The sequence below is a fragment of the Oncorhynchus masou genome, chromosome 1, assembly GCF_036934945.1.
Source record: "Oncorhynchus masou masou isolate Uvic2021 chromosome 1, UVic_Omas_1.1, whole genome shotgun sequence".
In the NCBI taxonomy this organism is placed as follows: domain Eukaryota; kingdom Metazoa; phylum Chordata; class Actinopteri; order Salmoniformes; family Salmonidae; genus Oncorhynchus; species Oncorhynchus masou.
The window spans coordinates 21,136,303-21,162,120 of NC_088212.1; the positions used below are offsets into that span (position 1 = coordinate 21,136,303).

General features: G+C 41.9%; 1 protein-coding gene across 1 annotated transcript; it reads left to right on the forward strand.

The window, feature by feature from the left end:
* Positions 1-3,729: 3,729 nt before the first annotated feature.
* bco2l (beta-carotene 15, 15-dioxygenase 2, like) lies at positions 3,730-25,818 on the forward strand. Its single transcript, XM_064959951.1, is given in 14 exon segments — positions 3,730-3,860; positions 6,319-6,451; positions 6,867-7,041; positions 7,360-7,571; positions 8,209-8,324; positions 8,525-8,627; positions 11,599-11,654; positions 11,657-11,735; positions 15,641-15,801; positions 16,107-16,277; positions 21,145-21,282; positions 23,592-23,774; positions 23,920-24,030; positions 24,145-25,818. Coding segments are annotated over 13 exon segments (1,665 nt in total). The 5' UTR covers positions 3,730-3,860; positions 6,319-6,408; the 3' UTR covers positions 24,262-25,818.

The window sequence follows — 25,818 nt, forward strand, 5'->3', positions numbered from 1 at the left end:
CGGCCCTGAGCCCAGTTAGGGTCAGACATCCTGGACCGGCCCTGAGCCCAGTTAGGGTCAGACATCCTGGGACAGCCCTTTTCTGCCATTCCGAATAAAACCCGACTTTGAGAAATTATCATGAGACCATGTTTTTCTCCATTAGGAGGGGGACAAAGGTTGTAGACCATTGCTGAATCTTTTAACCATACCACGTGGTTGCACTATTAGACTATCGATACCGACAGAATAAGTCTTTGATATTAATTACTAGTCCGCAGCTAGGAATTAGGTATCATTGAACGCGAAGAACGACAACCGCCGAAACATCCATGTTATAATGAAACGAATGAATGTCACTGAACTAACCACTATAACCACAACCGAGAGAGAGCGCGAGAGACGGACAATTCTACAAAAGAAACAAACTTTTCACCCAGCGATCAAGACGACACACTGAGCGTAAATATATATATTGATTGCAATTGTTCCCGAATGAGTGAGCGTTCATGTGTAAAGGATTAGCATTTCAATTGTTATAATTATTAACTTTGTAATGACTTCTTAGTCGACCCCCACTTCCCCTTTTATCTAACAAGCCGCCATGCCAGTTTAGCCCACTAGGGCACATTCTCATTTCATGTAACCACATTTACCTGGTTTGTTTATGCATTTCTGTGAATTACTTAGTAATAAATAAATAATTTAAGACAATTGATATATGGATGATTCATAGTGAAGACTGGGTTCGTGCAGATAACCAGCAATTTACGACGTTTGGAATGAGACTAAAGTGAGGTAAAGTAAATTATTTAATCTGAATATTTTTCCTTGGTGCCCGACTTCCTAGTTAATTAGTTACGTGATTAATCAGTTGATCGTGTAATACTAATTACAGAGAATATTTGATAAAAACTATCCGTTTTCAGTTAATGATAGTAAAGACACGACACTGTTTTCTTAGTGTACCATTTAGGGTTTGTTGTGCTAGCCTGTCTATTTTGGGCCATACTCCTACCCGAAGGTCACAAAGATGGGGCTCCACTTCGTATGGACAACGAGTTTTTTAGGGATGATGGCCTAGGAGCCTTCCATAGTCTCAACCAGGTTGTGCTTTCCAACTAACACTGTAGGAGGGTTGGAGAAGGTAAAATGGTCAGAAAGACTTTAAAAAAAAGAGAAACAATAAAGAATAAATGTGAATTGGTGACATTTGACCAAAAGAAAGTGATTGTGAGAAAGATTGAGGGTGGATTGAGCGAGCTACTCCATACAAATTCACAAGATATGTGAAGTACGACCTATGGTGAAAAGTGCTCTATATACAGTAAATGCAACCCAGTATAATAGTAATTGATTATAGAGACAGGGAGATAGGGGTGTCCGTGTACCTGCCAGGGCCAGCTGTGGGGCTTGGTGTCCACTCCGTTGACCACACGGGTGGTCAGCAGCTAAATGGGATGGGTGCCTCACGTGAGGGCTATGGGGGTGACATAGAGACAGTTCTGTGTTAGAGAGAAAGACCTGACACTGGAGTCTCCAACTCCAGTCCTGGAGTGCTACAGTGTAGGTTCTGGTTAAAGCCCAGAACAAACATACCTTATTCAACTGATTAACTAATCATAGTTGCCAGTCTGGGCTAATAGTTGACTCAGGTTGAATTAGGCGTGTCAGTGTTGGGCTGGAACAAAAAACCTGCACATCCTTCAGCTCTCCAGGAGTCTCTGTCTAACATCCACACACATAGAGGCTGACCCCTAGCGCTAGCGAGGATCACTCGGGATCATGTTGATGAATTGTTTATATGCTGGGAAACAGTGTGACACATTCAACTTTAAACCCGAGTTCTCAGGGATGCCTCATTACCTCTGTGGATGAAGGAGAATATATTGAACTGCCAATCAATATCTGAAGCTTAATCGCCGGCAGACCGCCGCGACAGGTGTGTTTCCTGGAACAATTCATATGGCCTTCTCTTTACTGTCCACCCACCTTTTACCAATCTATGTGTATTTCTGCATTTCTCAGATACACTGAATTCTTGGATATAAATTGGAACAACATCCATTTGCCCTGATAACACCCTGGCAGCATTTCACTTCAAGAGGATGTTCCCTTCCCTCTGCCCTCATTCACTCCCCTTCATTGATCTGAGACAACTTTAACTTTGTTTTATACACATGAATGTATTCATTGGGAGTCCCATAGGGTGGTGCACAATTGGCCCAGCGTCGTCCGGGTTTGGCCGGTGTAGGCCGTCATTGTAAATAAGAATTTGTTCTTAACTGACTTGCAAGGTTAAATAATATTAAAAAATCATTCTTATTATCAGATATTCTGGTGGAGGAAAGAGAGAGGGGAACATCTTATTCATGTTTTATATACAGGGCAAAGTGTGTGTGTGTGTGTGTGTGTGTGTGTGTGTGTGTGTGTGTGTGTGTGTGTGTGTGTGTGTGTGTGCACAGCCTACATGCTGTTTTGCATGCTGTTCTGAAGAACCCACACTAGGTGATGCTGTAGTCTCTAGTTAACATTTGTGGCAAACTGAACTTTATCAGTTGAACTTCTCTGACAGAAGAAGAAATGCAATATCTTTGTCAACCAGTAGATGAGGCACTCTATCCATAGACACAGAAGTGATGTACTGGCAAAGCATCTACTATCCACACCAACAAATCTGTGATTGTTCATATACTTATAACACAATGTATGTCACAATTGTCATCAAAAAGGGAATCCATAACCAACCTGGTGTTATTGAACCCAAGTCATATTTGCTCGCTAAGCTGAAGCTGTAGCATTATATCTGAAATAGGTGACAACATTTGTTCAGGTTTTCTAAGGACAATCGTTTCACAATCGTTTACTCAGAATGTTTACAGAATGTCACAATTTACAGTTCTCTATGTCCTGTTGTTGAACAGTATATTGTACATGTTTGAAGAATTACGGTTTAAACTATCTTGCATTGTTTGTCATGGAAATAGGTTTGTAATCGTTATAAAATGGACTATAACTGCGGTGTCATATAAGGTACATCCAGTGGCTGGTGTATGTGGTATAATTCTTTCACAGATATTGTTCTTCGTTACTCAATAATGACTAGCCTATTTCTCCAGATAAGGTGTGCAGCCCGTGGCAGATTAACTGACTGTTCACCGTCAATGATCCAAGTCCTGCTAATTGCTATGACTTAAAGCTGCCATAAAAGTGGGTGAAAGGTTCAATCACAGTTCACCAGCAGCTCTACTGTGTAAACCTGTGTGTGGTTGTTTATGGAGGCTAAACTTAAAGGGACAGTTTGAGATTTTGAGTCAGATAAACACATGGATACACATGGATCTCTGCGTGCAGTTTGAAGGAAGTTGAAGGAAGTTTCTGCGTGCTCGTTGATCCTATAGACTTCCAGGCATTGTACTAACGCTAGTTAGCAATCGCTCCAGAAACGACCTTCAGAAATGACCTCCAAACTGCATGCAGAGGCATAAAAATTGGTATCCATGAGTTCATCGAACTATCCCCTTTAAATTAAAATGACCATGGCACTCTTATCAGAGAGATGCAGTTAAAAATCCTGTATTGAATTGGCATGTCTATGCAGTAAAGTTACAAATAAGGCAAACAAATCATCTGTGTGTGTTTTGAGAGCCGGGGCATGTCGAAGAGGGTGTCAGCAACAGTGTCAGAGGCTGGCCTCAGCACAGTCCCACGCTTCAAAGGTCGTCAGTGACTCCCTTCCTTCTCAGACTGTTTAAATCCCAGTCAGTCAGGACAGACAGACAGACAGACAGACAGACAGACAGACAGACAGACAGACAGACAGACAGACAGACAGGACAACTGGCGTGGTGTTTTCCAAACCTTCACCGTAACACAGAGTGGTAAGCACACACACTTTATCATCTTTTGTTGCTATGTTCCCCTGTTTGGCTGCACCAGTAAACAAGCAACTTTATGTGTAAAGGAGAATTTCCTCTATTTTGACATGTTGAAATAATACACAAGACAGACATTGTGTGCATTATTGGGATTTTACAATATTTATTATCATGAACTGATGAACATCTTCATTCATTCATGTGTAATCATAGTGATACATACTGTATGTATACGAAAAACCATCATAGATAACACAGCTGTGTATGTACCTCAATGCACCTAAGAATCTTTTCCAGAGGAGATCAATGTTATGAGGTCATTGTGTTTTGTCTTTGATCGTATTTGAAGTACTATACACATATTGCCTGTGAGAGGCAGTGTCTTTGTGATGATATGGTTGTATACTGTGTTGTATACTGTATACCGTTGTCTTCTGTTTGGTACCTAATAATCACTCGCTACTACTGTCCTCATTATCGATAGATTATGGCCTCTGTACCTGTTGATAATCTCACACCTATATGTGTTAAATAAGACAGCACAGATGGAGGAGTATGTCTCCACCACCAATATCATCGCCAGGGGATCACCTCACGATACCTGAAGACAGTTATGTAATGAGTACTCGTGTGTAAAGACCTTTGTTACTTTCTCTTGGTTCTACAATCTCTTGTATAAGTAGCTCTACTACCGTTAGTAGGTCAAAGTGCCCATTTACACAGCCAACTCAATTCAGATTATTTGGCAGATCAGATACAAATCCCTTCTTTTTTCCCAAACGTGTAAACAACAAAACAACTACATTGAATCTGATCTTTTGAGTTTTAATTTGTAACATTAGTATTTGGTTCTAAAATCCAATACAATTACGGTGCTCTGCATGCGAGTCTGGACATCAGATCAGTTTGTTTCCATGGCTAGAGTCAACTTTTTGCTAGTCTCTCTCTCACCAGCCAGGCAAACTCACACACACACACACACACGCACGCACGCGCGCACACACGCACACACAACCTTCCGTTTCCATGACAACCACCCCTGAAATGTTATGCAAACTCCAGAATTACAACCGCACGTCGCATTCTAAGCAAACCCATTACCACTGCTTATCGAATTCTAAGCAAAGCCCTCTAATACTTTGTTTTAAGAAGCCGCCGCCAATATCTTTCAAACTGTCACAATCTGCTGCAACCTAAGCACCCTTTTCACTCTTTATTTATTAAGTCTTCAAAATGATTACTTCTAGGACGCCAGGACCTTGAGGACATTCATTCGTTATGGTTAAGGTTATGGCAATGGTTAGGAATAAAACAGAAAAAACTCAACTTAAGAAAACAAGTGCCTACCCAGCAAATATTTAAAGGAACACTGACAGTAAATGATCATTGTGTCTGTGTGTTATTTCAGAGACAACATCAGTGTGAATACGCAACTCTGACATGGGTCTCATTTCAAACTGAGTGTGGACAGTCAGACATAAATCGGATTTAAGAAAAATGCTGTGTAAACATAGCCTAAATGTGTAACCCCAGCAGAGCATTCCTGTCTAGGGGGGTGCTAATGTTTCACATGCTTTTTGAACTATCATAATTGAATTGTTAACTTAAGCAATAAGGCCCGAGGAGGTGTGGTATATGACCAATATACCACTGCTAAGGGCTGTTCTTACGCATGACACAACATGGAGTGCCTGGACACAGCCCTTAGCCAAGGAGAGGCAGGGTAGCCTAGTGGTTAGAGTGTTGGACTAGTAACCGGAAGGTTGAAAGTTCAAATCCCTGAGCTGACAAGGTACAAAACTGTCGTTCTGCCCCTGAACAGGCAGTTAACCCACTGTTCCTAGGCCGTCATTGAAAATAAGAATTTGATCTTAACTGACTTGCCTAGTTAAAAAAATGATAAAATAACAATGGTGTGTTGACCATATCTCACCAAACCCTGAGGTTCCTTATTGCTATTATAAACTGGTTACCAACCTAATTAGAGCAGTAAAAATAAATGTTTTGTCATACCTGTGGTATACGGTCTGATATACCACAGCTGTCAGCCAATCAGCATTCAGGGCTCGACCCACCCAGTTTATAACAAGTGATATGTAGCTGATATCCTGTCATTGTAAAAGAGAATTTGTTCTTAACTGACTTGCCTAGTTAAATAAAGGTTAAATAATTTAATATATATATTTATGTTAGCCTGTTGGATTACCATGTCTGATATGAGTTCACAGTCATGATGTACTGTACAGCCACTACCGATGACAACCTTATATAATGATGTTCCCTGACCTATTTCTCAACTCGATGGATTCATACTCGTCCAAAGACACATGTAGCCATAAAACATCAGACGATTCAATATCCTCTGTGTGTGTGTGTGTGTGTGTGTGTGTGTGTGTGTGTGTGTGTGTCCTATGTGTGAGCACAACTGTATAAATTCTGGTTGGTCTGTGTCTTCCTCTAGCAAACTCAGGCTCAACACTGCACCACCAGGCTCAACACTGCACCACCAGGCTCAACACTGCACCACCAGGCTCTACACTGCAGCCCAGCCATGAGCAGCACCAAACAACTCAACAACAGGAGCGGAGGCAATGGTGAGGTCACGTTCCCCTGTTCACACTATGCATGCACCAACCAATGGTTGTGTGCCACATCATCGACTGCACAATCGGGCACTAGATTGGTATAACATATGATGTGGTTAGCTAATACGTAAAATACCTATCCAGGCGTTGTAGGATCTGCCATGTGTCAGCAACGTCTGAACAGAAGAACGTGCCCCTTGTGCTTGTGTATAGCATGTAATAACCCATCGTGCAGTGACGTCACATTCTCTGAGACCTGAAGTGTCGACTTCAGGATGAAATGTTGATGTGAACGCAAGATCGAACCCTGTGTGTGTTGATTGACTGGGTGGATAACCTATCTCTTCCTCCAAACATGTAAAAATGCCATTTAGGATCTGTGATATCAGAAAGCTTGAACATTTGTCTTCTCTCTCCATGGAAGCATCCAAGAAGAAGTGCCCATTGGCCATGGGGCTGGAGGACATTGCCCCCCTGGTGCGCACTGTTGAGGAGATCCCTGAGCCCATCACCACGGTGATCAAGGGGAACATCCCATCCTGGATCAACGGAAGCTTCCTGCGGAATGGGCCCGGAAAGTTTGAGTTCGGAAAAGACAAGTACAAAATAAAATGAATACATTGTATACACACACACCACTTATAATCAACACATACACACACACACAAAGAACATGCACACACTCATACGCACAGACACTCACAGTTACATCCATAGACTCAACCTTACACCCATAGACTCACCCTTACACCCATAGACTCACCCTTACACCCATAGACTCACCCTTACACCCATAGACTCACCCTTGCACCCATAGACTCACCCTTGCACCCATAGACTCACCCTTGCACCCATAGACCCACTCAAACACCCATTGACTTCCCCTTGCACCCATTTGTCTTTGTCTCTGTCCTCAGCTTCAACCACTGGTTTGACGGAATGGCCTTGATGCACCGCTTCTACATCCATGACGGTGAGGTGACCTACAGCAGCCGCTTCCTGCGCAGCGACTCCTACGTGCGTAATTCTGAGAAAGACCGCATTGTGGTGTGTGAGTTTGGAACCATGGCCATGCCTGACCCCTGCAAGAACTTCTTTTCTCGATTCTTATCCCGCTTCAAGATTCCCAGTAAGTGTCTTCAGAGTTGTGCCCCTCTGTGTGCAGTACAGTACATTCCCCGTTGTTCTGGTTGCGGCTGGTGGCATTGGGCAGGGCTGTTGACTGTATGCATTGTGTTGCTCACAATGTATGTATAGTGTTGAGATTATAAATATGATGGTTGAAACCTAGTGCATGTTTCTGAGTGTAGGAATGCTTAGAGATCAGGAGAGCAGATTGTTGTGTGGGCTACCTGAGCAGATAGAATGAGAAAGAGAGATAGACAGAGAAACTTCAGTATTCACTTCAGTATTCAACTTCAGTATTCAAATCTCTAACGCACAGATACTGGGGCAAGTCCACAGATACTTGTGCCACAACAAGAGACTTTATAATAGTCACACAACGTCTGTGTCCACTCCTGTTTAGATGAGTGTGATTTCTAGCTTAGCCTGACCTAAAAGGAAATTGACACGTGAACATTGTCCTGTACTTACCAAAAAGTAAACATATTGAAAAGTCTTGTAAGGTGTTGCTGCAACAGGATGCTGTATAGGATGTAGTATAGTTTCTCTACACATATTCTTGTAATCACTGAGAAAGAAACAACCGCTGATTGGCAACATGTTCTGTATGCTCCAGTCCTGATATCTGGATTTGTTAACAGAGGCCACAGACAATGCCAGTGTGAACTTTGTGAAGTACAAGGGCGACTATTACGTAAGCACGGAGACCAACTACATGCGGCGGGTGGATCCACAGAGCCTGGAGACCAAGGAGAAGGTACAGCTATTGTCTATGACAACTATCACACCAAGGATGGAGTTGAACATATTTTACAGAATTCAGGGGGGGGTGGGGGGGATGCAGTTCCTTAGACCGCTGTGCCACTCGGGAGCCTGATCTTACTGTTATGAGGATGTTTGCAGTGATGATGATGAATATACTGACTATAATGATGATGTGTGTCCTTATGTTCATAGGTGGACTGGTCTGAATACATTGCAGTAAACTCCGCCACAGCCCATCCTCATTATGACCGTGAAGGGGCCTCGTACAACATGGGCAACTCCTATGGCAAGGGCGGTATGTTATCTACCTACCTACATACGTACCTACCTAGCTACGTACCTACCTATCTACCCCTACTAACCAACTTACCTACCTACCTCCCTCCCTCCCCACCTACCAACTTAGCTGCTTACCTACATACCTACCTACCTACTTATCTACCTACTTACCTACCTACAGTTGAAGTTGGAAGTTTACATACACCTAAATATTCCTGATCCTAGTAAAAATTCCCTGTCTTAGGTCAGTTTGGATCACTTTATTTTAAGAAGGTTAAATGTCAGAATAATTGTATAGAATTATTTATTTCAGCTTTAAATTCTTTCATCACATTCCCAGTGGGTCAAAAGTTCAAATACACTAAAATAGCATTTGGTAGAATTGCCTTTAAATTGTTTAACTTGGGTCAAATGTTTTGAGAAGCCTTCCACAAGCTTCCCACAATAAGTTGGGTGAATTTTGGCCCATTCCTACTGACAGAGATGGTGTTACTGAGTCAGGTTTGTAGGCCTCCTTGCTCGCACACACTTTTTCAGGTCTGCCCACAAATGTTCAATAGGACTGTGGTCAGGGCTTTTTGATGTTTGTTGTTCTTAAGCCATTTTGCTACAAATTTGGAAGTATGCTTGGGGTCATTATCCATTTAGAAGACCCATTTGTGACCAAGCTTTAACTTCCTGACTGTTGTCTTGAGATGTTGCTTCAATATATCCACATCATTTTCCCTCCTTATGATGCCATCTATTTTGTGGTGGACCAGTCCCTCTTGCAGCAAAGCACCCCCACAACATGATGCTGCCACCCCCGTACTTCACGATTGGGATGGTGTTCTTCGGCTTGCAAGCCTCCCCCTTTTTGCTCCAAACATAATGATGGTCATCATGGCCAAACAGTTCTATTTTTGTTTCATCAGACCAGAGGACATTTCTCCAAAATGCACGATCTTTGTCCCCATGTGTAGTTGCAAACAGTAGTCTGGCTTTTTTATTGCTTCTTCCTTGCTGAGTGGCCTTTCAGGTTATGTCGATATAGGACTCGTTTTAATGTGGATATAGATACTTTTGTACCTGTTGCCTCCAGCATCTTCACAAGGCCCTTTGCTGTTGTTCTGGGATTGATTTGCACTTTTCGCACCAAAGTACTTTCGTCTCTAGGAGACAGAACACGTCACGTTCCTGAGCGGTATGACGGCTGCGTGGTCCCATGGTGTTTACACTTGTGTACTAGTGTTTGTACAGATTAACGTGGTACCTTCAGGGGTTTGGAAATTGCTCCCAAGGATGAACCAGACTTGTGGAGGTCCACAATTTTTTTCTGAGGTCTGGGCTGATTTCTTTTCATTTTCCCATCATGTCAAGCAAAGAGGCACTGAGTTTGAAGGTAGGCCTTGAAATACATCCACAGGTACACCTCCAATTGACTCAAATGATGTCACTTAGCCTATCAGAAGCTTCTAATCCATGACATAATTTTCTGGAATTTTCCAAGCTGTTTAAAGACACAGTCAACTTTGTGCATGTAAACTTCTGACCCCCTGGAATTGTGATACAGTGAATTATAAGTGAAATAATCTGTCTGTAAACAATTGTTGGAAAGATTACTTGTTTCATGCACAAAGTAGATGCCAAAACTATAGTTTGTTAACAAGAAATTTGTGGAGTGTTTGAAAAACGAGTTTTAATGACTCCAACCTACTGTAAGTGTATGGAAACTTCTGACTTCAACTGTACCTACATACTTACCTACTGGTCGGCGTATTATCAAACCAAATTTGCACATTTTATACATGCTGATGAACTACGGTAATACAACACAAATGTTTCACAATAATTGATTTAATAATTATTATTATTTAAAGCGGCAATCTATGATTGCTTAAGACATGTTTTACTTTGAAATTAATTATATATACTGTCAAGTTCAAAGTTATTGACACCCTTGATAAAAATGAGCAAAAAAGACTATAAAATAAATAATACAAGCTATTACATTTTTTTACAAAATTACATTATTTTATACTAATTCATCTGCTCAGAGAAAGAGATGTTGTTTAACAAATGACACAAAAATACATCTAAAAAAGTTGTAAAAATTCTTGCCACTCCTGTCTTCAATACTCCGACACCCTCCCCTTGCGAGGATAGAGTTTCAGCCTCCTGGCAGCAGCAACCAGGTTTTGGGCTGACATGTCCCGGTGCTTGGTAGAGTTCATGATGCCGTCGACCTTATTAACAAGGGCTGCAGAACCAGTGGAACCAAACAGTCCCATAACATCAAAGATCCACAACCATATTTTACAGTAGGGATAAGGTACGTTTCTGCATATGCATCCCTAAATCGATGCCAAACCCCCCACTGGTGTGCGTGGCCAAATAGCTTTATTTTCGTGTCATCTGACCACAGCACAAGTTCCAATCCATGTGCCAATGCACTTAATGCAATCATTTTTGTTAAACAAAATCATATTTTTAGCAACTGTATTAGTATAAAATAATATAATTTCCTGATTTTGTTTAGCATACAAATAGCTCAGTATTTGTATGATTTATTTATAATTTTTTCTAATCTTTATCAAGGGTGCCAATAATTTTGGAACTGACTGTATATACCCATTGATTCTTGAAGAATATAACTTATAAATGCCTAAAGATCTTAGTTCAACTGTCATGCCCCATCATTCCTCCAATGTCTGTAAACAAACACTGTGTAGCCTCTTATCCAGAACAACCTACAGTAGTGACTGAATACATTTTAATACTTTTCTGTAATTCATGTGCAAAAGAGACATTGGTCTCAGTATGACTCCCTGATAAAATAAAATCTATAGCCCCATCCCTCAACTGTTTACCAAATCAGTGGCGGGATGGCCGCTTTGGCCGCTTTAATGATAAACACTATTATCATGTATGATATGATGCTACCTCTGATATGTTGATTGGTAATGTAAATTGACCCTCTATTGGCCCATCGTTGTGTCTCACCCCAGGCTTTTTCTACAACATCATCCGTGTGCCCCCGCCTGAGAAGGTAGCGGGGAAGACAAGGCTGATTTCAGTGGAGCTCAGGTCCTCTGTTCCATCCCAGCCTCTGACTCCAGGAAACCATCCTACTACCACAGCTTCGGTCAGTATCCATCAATCACCTCTCCTCAACCTCCCCCTGTATCTTTCTCCCTCTACAACAGCGGTGCTGAATTTCAATGACTGGTTCTCACTCTCCTAACTTCCTCTTTCTTTACAACCTCAGCTAAAACATCTCTATGATGGTTGTATTATCTCCGACTGTATGTCCCTCTCTCTGACTGTTTCTCCAAGTGACAAATTGTGTTGGTTGGTTTGTGTGCTCTATGCATGTGTGTGTTTCAGTGGTCGTGTGTATATGTGTGTTTGTCTGTCTGTGCATGCATATGTGTGTGTATGCATACGTCTGTCTGTCTGTCTGTCGCTCTCTCGCTCTCTGTGTCTGGTTCATGAAGCACATTATTGGAGGTAAAATCTATTCGCTCACAATATGAAGTAGGTTGTTTGAAACAGTGGTGAATACATGTTGCTTGAAGGGCAGTAGACCAACATAGCTATACTACTTTTGATGCTTTTTACCAGCCCTAATATAACTTAGCAAATTAAAACCTAGGTTTTGGGGATTTAATAAAATGCAGTGTATTCAGAAAGTATTCACAACCCTGTTGACTGTTTCCCCACATCAAATCATGTCTGATTTTTAGCCTGAATTCTCGTTTGCTGGATTAAATACAATGATTTATGCCATTCCTGTATTTTCATTAAAAACTCTTTTTGTTTCAACACACAAACGAGATCCAGGGAGCGATGCCCATACAATAACAAAGTGAAAACAAGAAGGTTTTGACTTTTTGCAGTCTCCGGAAGATAAATACTCTAATGCCGCTCATCTCAGTTTACATAAACTTTATTCACAGCCCCTGAGTTAATCTAATGTTAGAATTTAAGGAGGAGATGATCATCTTTTCAAAGGCTATAACACACAAGATGACTGTCAAGAGGTGTGTCTTTCTCCACAACCTATTGTATGTGGAAAACTCCAGGATATAATCACTGTTGCCGGTTCTTATCGCAGCCAAGGAGAGGGACGGAGAAACATACCTCTTTACCTGAGTAAAAGCCAGAGCTCACATTTTAATCAACTTTTCTAAGCCCCATGTCGAGACCTGTGTAACTGCAGCCCATAATACCCAAGATTGCCTCTCACCTCTATCCCTGTGTTCTGTCAACTGCAGCCATAATAACTATCCAGCTCTAGCCCTCTATCCCTCCTGTGTCTCTTCTTGTGTAAGGGCAGCCATAATATCAGCTCTACCTCTATCCCTGTGTTGTGTAACTGTATGCCATAAACCCTCTGCTCTACCTCTATCCCTGTGTTGTTGTGACTAATGCTCGTTATCCCTCTTATGTCTTGCCTCTGATCCACTATCCCGTGCGCATGTGGAAGACGGCGTTTAACACTCCGTTAGGGCCTACCGGGTTCTTCCTTTCGGCCTAACTCTATCCCTGTGCATGTGTAACCCGCCTGAGAATGCTGCAGCCATAATACCCTCTGATTTCTAACTCTATCCCTGTGTTGTGTAACTCAGGTCATAATCCCTCTGCTCCATCTATCCCTCTAACTGCAGCCATAATATTTCCCTCAGCTCCACCTCTCAACAGTGTTACACCTGACATCTCTGACAGTTAGGTTGTCAACTGCAACCATAACAGCGGTCTGAATACGAACTCATCCCTGACTGTGTAACTGCAGCCATAATACCCTCAACTCTACCTCTATCCCTGTGCTTTATTTACAACTGCAGCCATTAAAACTCCTCTATGATGTATGTCCCTGTGTGACTGCAGCCTGTTACTCCTCAGTGACAAATTGTGTTGGTTGGTTTATCCTCTATGCTCTGTTGTGTTTCAGCCATAATACCCTCAGCTCTACCTCTATCCCTGTGTTTGTCAGTCAATATACCATTTGACTTCCGTGTTTGCTTTCATGTCTAACGGTCAACCATCAATATCCCTGTGTATGCATACGTCTGTCTGTCAGCCTGTACCAGCCTCCGCTGTCTAATCCCCTCTGTGTCAGGTTCACCTGGAATCCCTGTGTTGTGTAAAACTATTGCTCAGCCAATATGAAGTCTAGGTTGTTTGATTAACTGTGCAGTGGTGAATACATGTTGCTTGACATGGCAGTAGACTCAACATCCTTGTACCCATCTATCTACTGTTTGCATGCCTTTTACTCAGCCCTAACCTCTATCCCTGTGTCATGTCTTGTTAACTCTCTCTCTCTGCTAGCCATAATACCCTCAGCTCTTCTGATTAGGTCTCTATTTCTTCCTGCTACTTTCAGTGTCTGATTCTTGTTTGTGTGATGCCAGAAGCAACTGTGTATTCAGACCCTCAGCTCTACCTCTATCCCTGAACTCTGTGTTAAAACCGCTTTTGTCTTCCTGTGACTTTTTCCACATAAGTCATTGTTGTGTTACAGCCTGAATTCAACATGGATTAAATATGATTTTTTTTCACCCATCAACACACAATACCCCATAATAACAAAGTGAAAACAAGTTTTTAGACATTTTTGCAAAGATAAATAAATATCTCATTTACATAAATATTCACACCCCTGAGTTAATTAATGTTAGAATCATCTTTTCAAGCCGGCTATAACACACAAGATGTGGAAAAAGTCAAGAGGTGTGAATACTTTCTGAAGGCACTGTATTGTATGTTACCTGCCCAGGATATAATGTATGTTGCCGGTTAATCTTTGCTACATAAAACCCTTGCCTATCCCTGTGTTGTGTAAGGCCAGTATACACTCAGCTCTACCTCTAGTGTAACTGCAGCCATAATACCCTCAGCTCTACCTCTATCCCTGTGTTGTGTAACTGCAGCCATAATACCCTCAGCTCTACCTCTATCCCTGTGTTGTGTAACTGCAGCCATAATACCCTCAGCTCTACCTCTATCCCTGTGTTGTGTAACTGCAGCCATAATACCCTCAGCTCTACCTCTATCCCTGTGTTGTGTGCCATAATACTGCAGCCATAAAACCCTCAGCTCTACCTCTATCCCTGTGTTGTGTAACTGCAGCCATAATACCCTCAGCTCTACCTCTATCCCTGTGTTGTGTAACTGCAGCCATAATACCCTCAGCTCTACCTCTATCCCTGTGTTGTGTAACTGCAGCTCACCTCTAATAGCCCCTCAGCTCTACCTCTATCCCTGTGTTGTGTAACTGCAGCCATAATACCCTCAGCTCTAACTCTATCCCTGTGTTGTGTAACTGCAGCCATAATACCCTCAGCTCTAACTCTATCCCTGTGTTGTGTAACTGCAGCCATAATACCCTCAGCTCTAACTCTATCCCTGTGATGTGTAACTGCAGCCATAATACCCTCAGCTCTACCTCTATCCCTGTGTTGTGTGACTGCAGCCATAATACCCTCAGCTCTACCTCTATCCCTGTGTTGTGTAACTGCAGCCATAATACCCTCAGCTCTACCTCTATCCCTGTGTTGTGTGACTGCAGCCATAATACCCTCAGCTCTACCTCTATCCCTGTGTTGTGTGACTGCGCCATATACCCTCAGCTCTAGCCTCTATCCCTGTGTTGTGTAACTGCAGCCATAATACCCTCAGCTCTACCTCTATCCCTGTGTTGTGTAACTGCAGCCATAATACCCTCAGCTCTAACTCTATCCCTGTGATGTGTGACTGCAGCCATAATACCCTCAGCTCTAACTCTATCCCTGTGATGTGTAACTGCAGCCATAATACCCTCAGCTCTAACTCTATCCCTGTGATGTGTAACTGCCATAATACCCTCAGCTCTACCTCTATCCCTGTGATGTGTGACTGCAGCCATAATACCCTCAGCTCTAACTCTATCCCTGTGATGTGTGACTGCAGCCATAATACCCTCAGCTCTAACTCTATCCCTGTGATGTGTGACTGCAGCCATAATACCCTCAGCTCTACCTCTATCCCTGTGTTGTGTGACTGCAGCCATGTCAGAGAACTATGTGGTGTTCATAGAGCAGCCCATCAAGCTGGACCTGCTCAAGTTTATGCTGTTCAGGATCCAGGGCAAGAGCTTCGACAAGGTCATGACCTGGGAGCCACAGTATGACACCATCTTCCACGTGGTGCACAGACACACAGGCGAGGTGTGTGTTAATGACCCAAACAATCTACGTGGTTACAGTAAATGTATAAAATAAGGAAATATATGCATTACCCAGGAAATCGACTCAATCCCCAAAGCACAGATAAATGTATAGATTCGGTGGAATATCTGTACATTAACCAGTGCGACGGGGAATGTATAGATTTATCGAGGAAATTCATAATTTTTCCAGATTTTACACATTTCCAGGAGCATTTGCACATATAGGACCAGCCCATTTCATCTCTAATTGGCTTGTTTGTCACCAATATGTCTAAAGACTTTTTGGTCTGTTTCATCCAATAGCAAAGCAAGGTAAAGTACAGCGCCCCACCCATGTTCACCCTTCACCAGATCAACGCCTACGAGGACAAAGGGTTCCTTGTAATGGACATGTGCTGCGGGGACGATGGGGACGTCATTGGAGACTTCACACTAGAGAACCTTCGAAGGGGTCCAGGGGAGGAGATGGACAAGGTTTGTTGGTACAACGAACACACACACACACACACACACACACACACACACACACACACACACACACACACACACACACAGTTGAAGTTACATACACCTTAGCCAAATACATTTAAACTCAATTATTCACAATTCCTGACTTTAATCCTCGTTAAAAAAATGCCCTGTTTTAGGTCAGTTAGGATCACCACTTAATTTTTAGAATGTGAAATGTCAGAATAATAGAGAGAATGATTTATTTCAGCTTTTATTTCTTTCATCACATTCCCAGTGGGTCAGAAGTTTACATACTCTATTAGTATTTGGTAGCATTGTCTTTAAATTGTTTAACGTGGATCAAATGTTTTGAGTAGCCTTCCACAAGCTTCCCACAATAAGTTGGGTGAATTGTGGCCCATTCCTCCTGAGAGAGCTGGTATAACTGAGTCAGGTTTGTAGGCCTCCTTGCTCGCACACACTTTTTCAGTTCTGCCCACGAATGTTCTATAGGATTGAGGTCAGGGCTTTGTGATGGCCACTCCAATACCTTGACTTTGTTGCCCTTAAGCCATTTGCCACAACTTTGGAAGTATGTGTAACAGTATAACTTTAGACCGTCCCCTCGCCCATACCCAGGAGCAAACCAAGGACCCTCTGCACACATCAACAACAGTCACCCACGAAGCATCGTTACCCATCGCTCCACAAAAGCCACGGCCCTTGCAGAGCAAGGGGAACTACTACTTCAAGCTCTCAGAGCAAGTGACGTCACCGATTGAAACACTATATAGCGCGCACCACCGCTAACTAAGCTAGTGTTTCACATCCGTTACATATACTTGGGGTCATTGTCAATTTGGAAGACCCATTTGTGACCAAGCTTTAACTTCCTGACTGACATCTTGAGATGTTGCTTCAATATATCCACATAATTTCCCTACCTCATGATGCCATCTATTTTGTGAAGTGCACCAGTCCCTCCTGCAGCAAAGCAAATCAAATTTATTTATATAGCCCTTCGTACATCAGCTGATATCTCAAAGTGCTGTACAGAAACCCAGCCTAAAACCCCAAACAGCAAGCAATGCAGGTGTAGAAGCACGGTGGTTAGGAAAAACTCCCTAGAAAGGCCAAAACCTAGGAAGAAACCTAGAGAGGAACCAGGCTATGTGGGGTGGCCAGTCCTCTTCTGGCTGTGCCTGGTAGAGATTATAACAGAACATGGCCAAGATGTTAAAATGTTCATAAATGACCAGCATGGTCGAATAATAATAAGGCAGAACAGTTGAAACTGGAGCAGCAGCACGGCCAGGTGGACTGGGGACAGCAAGGAGTCATCATGTCAGGTAGTCCTGGGGCATGGTCCTAGGGCTCAGGTCCACCAAGAGAGAGAGAGAGAGAGAGAGAAGGAGAGAATTAGAGAACGCACACTTAGATTCACACAGGACACCAAATTGGACAGGCGAAGTACTCCAGATATAACAAACTGACCCCAGCACCCCCACAACATGATGCTGCCACCCCGTGCTTCATGGTGGGATGGTGTTCTTCAGCTTGCAAGCCTCCCCCTTTTTCCTCCAAACATAACGATGGTCATCATGGCCAAACAGTTCTGTTTTTGTTTCATCAGACGAGGACATTTCTCCAAAAAGTATGATCTTTGTCCCCATGTGCAGTTGCAAACCGTAGTCTGGCAGTGGATTCTTTCCTTGCTGAGCGGCCTTTCAGGTTAAGTTGATATAGGACTCGTTTTTACTGTGGATATAGATACTTTTGTACCTGTTTCCTCCAGTATCTGATCCTTTGCTGTTGTTCTGGGATTGATTAGCACTTTTCGCACCAAAGTACTTTCATCTCTAGGAGCGGTATGATGGCTACGTGGTCCCATGGTGTTTATACTTGCATACTAGTGTTTGTACAGATGAACGTGGTACCCTCAGGCATTTGGAAAATGCTCCCAAGGATGAACCAGACTTGTGGAGGTCCACAATTTGTTTCTGATGTCTGGGCTGATTTATTTTGATTTTCCCATCATGTCAAGCAAAGAGGCACTGAGTTTGAAGGTAAGCCTTGAAATACATCCACAGGTACACCTCCAATTGACTCAAATGATGTCAATTAGCCTATCAGAAGCTTCTAAAGCCATGACATCATTTTCTGGAATTTTACAAGCTGTTTAAAGGCACAGTCAACTTTGTGTATGTAAACTTCTGAACCTGAACCTAGGTGAAATAATCTGTCTGTAAACAATTGTTGGAAAAATTACTAATATCATGCACAAAGTAGATGTCCTAACTGACTTGCCAAAACTATAGTTTGTTAACAAGAAATTTGTGGAGTGGTTGAAAAACAAGTTTTAATGACTCCAACCTAAATGTGTGTAAAGTTCCGACTTCAACTGTACACAAACACACACAAATATACTATATTATACTGGTACTCTGTGTAAAAGTAGGTTGTTTGAAACAGTGGTGAATACATGTTGCTTGAAGGGCAGTAGACCAACATAGCTATAGTACTTTTGATGCTTTTAACCAGCCCTAATATAAGTTTTGGGGATTTAATAAAATACAGTGCCTTCAGAAAATAACTAGTTGTCACGTCCTGACCATAGAAAGCTTTTATTTTCTATGGTAGAGTAGGTCAGGGCGTGACTGGGGGATTGTTCTAGTTTATATTTTCTATGTGGGGTTCTAGGTTTATTTTCTATGTTGGTGATTTGTATGATTCCCAATTAGAGGCAGCTGGTTATCGTTGTCTCTAATTGGGGATCATACTTAAGTAGCATTTTTTCCACCTGTGGGTTATGGGATATTGTTTATGTTTAGTTGTCTGTTAGTACTGCATTGTCATCACGGTTAGTTTATTCTTTATTTGTTTTGTATTTGCTTAAGTTTCACTTTATTAATTAAAAGTATGTGCAACTCTACGTACACTGCGCCTTGGTCCGACCATCATTATTACGAGCAACATGACAATAGTTTGCTATTTAGTTCGTAAAAATTTGTAAATTGTAACTAATTATACACATAATGTTGCCGCTACCGTCTCTTATGACTGAAAAGAGCTTCAGGACATCAGAACAGCGATTACTCCCCATGAACTATGGGAATATTTTTTCTTTGTGAGTCTGACGCAAAGGATATATATTGCTTCCCGGAGACCAGGCTCTCATCCAGTCATTCACTTGAAGAAAAGACTGAAATACAGAGGGCGGAAGCCTGGGTAACTTGTGAGAATTTGTCGGCGAGTGAGTAAACCACCACTACCCTCGGTATTATTGGTCAATGTGCAATCATTGGAAAACAAACTGGACGATCTACTATTAAGAATATCCTACCACATCAACACCATCATGCCAGAAACCCTAGACCCACTCCAATTCACATGCCGCCCCAACAGATCCACAGATGACACAATCTCAATCGCACTCCACACTGCCCTTTCCCACCTGGACAACAAGAACACCTATGTGAGAATGCTGTTCATTGACTACAGCTCAGCATTCAACACCATAGTGCCCACTAAGCTCATCACTAAGCTAAGGATCCTGGGACTAAACACCTCCCTTTGCAGCTGGATCCTGGACTTCCTGACGGGCCGCCTCCAGGTGGTAATGGTAGTCAACCGCACATCTGCCACGATGATCCTCAAAACTGGGGGCCCTCAGGGGTGCATGCTTGGTCCCCTCCTGCACTACCTGCTTGGCCACGCAGTCGTCAGTGAACACAACTCAAACACCATCAAGTTTGCTGACGACACAACAGTTGTAGGCCTGGTCACCGAAACACCCCTTTTCCCCCTCAGGAGACTGAAACGATTTGGCATGGGTCCCCAGATCCTGAAAAAGTTCTATAGCTGCACCATCGAGAGAATCCTGCCCAGTTGCATTACCATCAGGTATGGGAACTGCTCAGCATCTTACCGGAAGGCGCTATAGAGGGTAGTGCATACAGCACAGTACATCACTGGGGCCAAGCTTCCTGACATCCAGGACCTATATTTTAGGCGGTGTCAGTGAAAGACCCATAAAATTGTCAAAGACTCCAGTCACCCAAGTCATAGACTTGAGCCATAAGACTGCTGAACAGCTAAACTAATCAAATTACTATTTACATTAACCCCCCCCTCCCCATTTTTTTTTTGTTTTACACTGCTGCTACTCACTGTTTATTATCTATGCATAGTCATTTTACAAATTACCTCGACTAACCTGTACCCATGCATATTGACTTGGTACCGGTACCCCCTGTACATAGCCTCGTTATTGTTATGTACATTTCTTGTGTTACCTTGAGATTGATGAGAATGGTTTTACCTCAGTTTTTTTAGTAAATATTTTATTAACTCTATTTCTTAATCTGCATGGTTGGTTAAGGGCTTGTAAAGTAAGCAGTAAGGTATACTACACCTGTTCTATTCGGCCAATCTGACAAATACAATTTGATTCAACTTTTTATTTAGCCAAGTTATCTTTACTTGTTGTGTATTTATTATTACTTTTATTATTACATGTTTTACTTCCCTATTATTTGTCTATTTTCTTTCTCTCTGCACTGTTGGGAAGTGCCATAAGTAACCATTTCAATGTTAGTTGACACCTGTTGTTTACGAAGCATGTGACAAATACAATTTGATTTGCTTTGATTTGCACTAGATCTCAACCACTGAGTAGTTATAAAACTACAAGAACAATTCACAATGATATCCTGCCCACTGCGAACATATGCAACAGATTAGCTGACATGCTGTTCACACATACTGTGGTTCGTTGTTACTTTAAGTTAATTTATCTTACTACAGCTGCTGACCGATATGTGAAGAATAATTCATTATAGGCAATTGGTTTTGTTTTGTAAAATGTCTGTTTTGTTTTCTGCTATGTCAGTTTTATAACTCCATGTGCAGAAACCTTCCACGGAGATACGTCCTACCCCTGACCGTAACTGATGACACACCCAGTGACCAAAACCTTGTCACTCTGCCTTTCTGTCAAGCAACTGCGGTCAAGACTGGGTGTGGAAAGGTGTGTATACATGTGTGTGTGTGTGTATTTATGCATGAATAAATGTGGGATATGTGGGATAAATGTGGGATCCTGCTGTTCAATGAATTGTAATTTCAATTAATGATACAACCATTGATTCTTGAAGGATATAACATAAATTGATGAGCTTAGTACAACTGTCTTATCTTATAATGACACTATACAGTGCCTTGCGAAAGTATTCGGCCCCCTTGAACTTTGCGACCTTTTGCCACATTTCAGGCTTCAAACATAAATATATAAAACTGTATTTTTTTGTGAAGAATCAACAACAAGTGGGACACAATCATGAAGTGGAACGACATTTATTGGATATTTCAAACCTTTTTAACAAATCAAAAACTGAAAAATTGGGCGTGCAAAATTATTCAGCCCCCTTAAGTTAATACTTTGTAGCGCCACCTTTTGCTGCGATTACAGCTGTAAGTCGCTTGGGGTATGTCTCTATCAGTTTTGCACATCGAGAGACTGAATTTTTTTCCCATTCCTCCTTGCAAAACAGCTTGAGCTCAGTGAGGTTGGATGGAGAGCATTTGTGAACAGCAGTTTTCAGTTCTTTCCACAGATTCTCGATTGGATTCAGGTCTGGACTTTGACTTGGCCATTCTAACACCTGGATATGTTTATTTTTGAACCATTCCATTGTAGATTTTGCTTTATGGTTTGGATCATTGTCTTGTTGGAAGACAAATCTCCGTCCCAGTCTCAGGTCTTTTGCAGACTCCATCAGGTTTTCTTCCAGAATGGTCCTGTATTTGGCTCCATCCATCTTCCCATCAATTTTAACCATCTTCCCTGTCCCTGCTGAAGAAAAGCAGGCCCAAACCATGATGCTGCCACCACCATGTTTGACAGTGGGGATGGTGTGTTCAGAGTGATGAGCTGTGTTGCTTTTACGCCAAACATAACGTTTTGCATTGTTGCCAAAAAGTTCAATTTTGGTTTCATCTGACCAGAGCACCTTCTTCCACATGTTTGGTGTGTCTCCCAGGTGGCTTGTGGCAAACTTTAAACGACACTTTTTATGGATATCTTTAAGAAATGGCCTTCTTCTTGCCACTCTTCCATAAAGGCCAGATTTGTGCAATATACGACTGATTGTTGTCCTATGGACAGAGTCTCCCACCTCAGCTGTAGATCTCTGCAGTTCATCCAGAGTGATCATGGGCCTCTTGGCTGCATCTCTGATCAGTCTTCTCCTTGTATGAGCTGAAAGTTTAGAGGGACGGCCAGGTCTTGGTAGATTTGAAGTGGTCTGATACTCCTTCCATTTCAATATTATCGCTTGCACAGTGCTCCTTGGGATGTTTAAAGCTTGGGAAATCTTTTTGTATCCAAATCCAGCTATAAACTTCTTCACAACAGTATCTGCCTGGTGTGTTCCTTGTTCTTCATAATGCTCTCTGCGCTTTTAACGGACCTCTGAGACTATCACAGTGCAGGTGCATTTATACGGAGACTTGATTACACACAGGTGGATTGTATTTATCATCATTAGTCATTTAGGTCAACATTGGATCATTCAGAGATCCTCACTGAACTTCTGGAGAGAGTTTGCTGCACTGAAAGTAAAGGGGCTGAATAATTTTGCACTCCCAATTTTTCAGTTTTTGATTTGTTAAAAAAGTTTGAAATATCCAATAAATGTTGTTCCACTTCATGATTGTGTCCCACTTGTTGTTGATTCTTCACAAAAAAATACAGTTTTATATCTTTATGTTTGAAGCCTGAAATGTGGCAAAAGGTCGCAAAGTTCAAGGGGGCCGAATACTTTCGCAAGGCACTGTATATACTATTGTTTTACTCCATTGATTATGTTTTATTGACATTTTCATACCCGTCTTTTTATAGCAAACTAAGGGCTATATTATTTTCTGTATTGCTGAAGCGTTTCAGATTGTACGATTGAAATGTAAGAGCAATTTCCGATTAAGCCGAAATATGCAGCGTTTACCGTAAATGCAGTCTCCGCCAACATGGGAACATTGCCTTAAAATTTGAATTGGACTTTAGTGTTGAACTTCCGCGATGCGGATTGAATAGGGCCCTAAGTGATGGGCTTGCTGTTTAGGCTGAAACACAAACTCAGTATTGTTGCTCCCAGAGGGGAAGCACAGCACTCAAGCACAATTGAACCAGCAACCCTTTACTCATAATTCTGTAAATGGCAACTACGTCTGCTAATGCTAACCCCTGGCATTGTGACGCATGTGTTCTGGCTAATGAAAAGAAAATGTGTTTTTGTTGTCATGGCTACCTGACATGACTCTCTTTGGGGTGTGCTGCAGGTGCTTTGTACACACGAGGAACTCTATGATGAAGAGCTGTTCCAGTACGGTGGCCTGGAGTTCCCACAGATCAACTATGCCCATTACAACGCGCGTCCTTACCGCTACTACTACGCATGCGGCTTCGGACACCTGTTCAGCGACTCCCTGCTGAAGATGGATCTGGAGACCAAGAAACTTAAGGTTTTTCTTTTTCCAACTCTCCAATTATCCACAGCTCAATAGCACCTTCAGAGTCAATGGTAAATCAGCTAGACTGCTAGGCCTGCTTTTAGTGACCTACTGCTGTGTTCAATTTTAAGGACATATTGACATTTTCTCTGTGTAGGCATGGCGTCACCCTGGTCTCTTCCCATCTGAGCCTATGTTTGTTCCTGCGCCCAACGCAACAGAGGAGGATGATGGTGTGGTCATGTCCATCATCATCACACCCAGAACTGTAAACAACAACAATATCAACAACATAATCAACAACAACAAAAATGTATATTCACCATTGATGAATTACCTTTGACATAACATTGTATAACCATCTCTATATTTATGTTTCCAGGAGAAAAGCACGTTCCTGCTGGTTCTGGATGCCAAGACTTTCACGGAGCTGGGCCGGGCAGAGGTTCCAGTCAACATTCCATTTGGAACTCATGGAGTGTTCAATGAGATGCAATGAAAATGCTAACGTCAGAACCCCTTCAGCATTCTGATTATGAAATTACTCCATCCATGGATGTCTTTTCTGATGCTGTTAAGATAACATCTCTAACTACTGCAGTACTCTTGGAGCATTTTTGGTACAGCCAGAGGAGGAAGGCCCTCTCCTCTTGAGTCTTGTTCCTCTTGAGGCTAAGACTCTCGAGGTTTGTTCCTTCTAGGGAGTTTTCCCCTGCCGCTGTACTTCTGCTGCTTGCTATTTGGGGTCTAGGCTCGGGTTCTATAATAATAATGAAGTAATACATTGGATTTTTATAGCACTATGAAGTATTTTGTACCAACTGCTAAGGTAGAAAGGCTTTATAAATACATCTAATTGATTTATTGATAACACAGGACTGAGGAGAACCAGTTCCTCAGACCCTTTTAAAACGTCAGTCTGTAGACACATCTATCTATGTCATATCCTTATCTAAAGGTTCCCTGCTTTGTAAAGTAAATGTTGATGTTGGTGACTGATCTGGTGTTTTTTCATGGACATTAACTGTAGACCTTAGACTAAAACTTGGGACGGTTTTTCACTACTTTGGTATTCACAATCAGTGTCAATATTTGATCAAATATTTCTGCGGCAACTAATTTTCTCTACAGCAAATTACAAGAAGTCAACTGAGGCTCTGAAGTGAAATGAGTTTTACTTGTTTAATTTCCGATCTTCAAAGTGTTTCATAACATGTACGCATTTGAAATACTATACTCCCATAGCCGTGCAGTGCACTTACAAAACATGAAAATGCCTCCAGGAAATGTAATTTCAGTTTAAGTAATGTGATATAAAATGGACATTGTCTAAAATGCCAGTAAAACAAATGGCTTTCAGCATTCAATAGCCACCACTGAGAGCCAAATGAAGGTCACATTGACAACTCAGATTGCATTTCATCCCATTGACATGGCCCACTGTAAGGGTGACTTACAAACACATTCTTTTCATAGACTGAAACAGATTTAATTGTTACAATACAACTGTAGAATGCATATCAAATCTATATTAGTTTCTCAATACTTTATAATTCTCATTGTCACTGTCATAATTTAGCTGCTAGCTGGATCACTGAAGGGAATGTAGTCCAGAGGGTTGCACACACATTAGTGAAAGCAGGAAGACTGAAAGAGCAGTGGAAGTAGCAAATGGCTGCCTATTTAATAATATTTTCCATTCAAGCCAGGTCTCCCTAGGTTACTTATTAATTACCCCATAATTCCTAATCTAATCAGTCATGCTTAACTACTCTTTGTACTCAAATATTCAAATTAATTAGTGGTCTATCCAAAGGGCAGGAACATTGGTATGAGGGGAGGCCGCCAGGGACCGCCTGTATCGACATTTGAATAAATGTGGCACTAATTTGCATATTGTCAAATGGTTGGATTTTGTGAATAATATTTATGAAACACCCCCATGTTCATTTTATATCACTCACACTTTGTGGTGGAGAAAAGTTTGAGAAAAATTACTCATTCTCGTAATTAGATACATTTAATGCAGGGGTGTCAAACTAAATTTCTGGAAGGC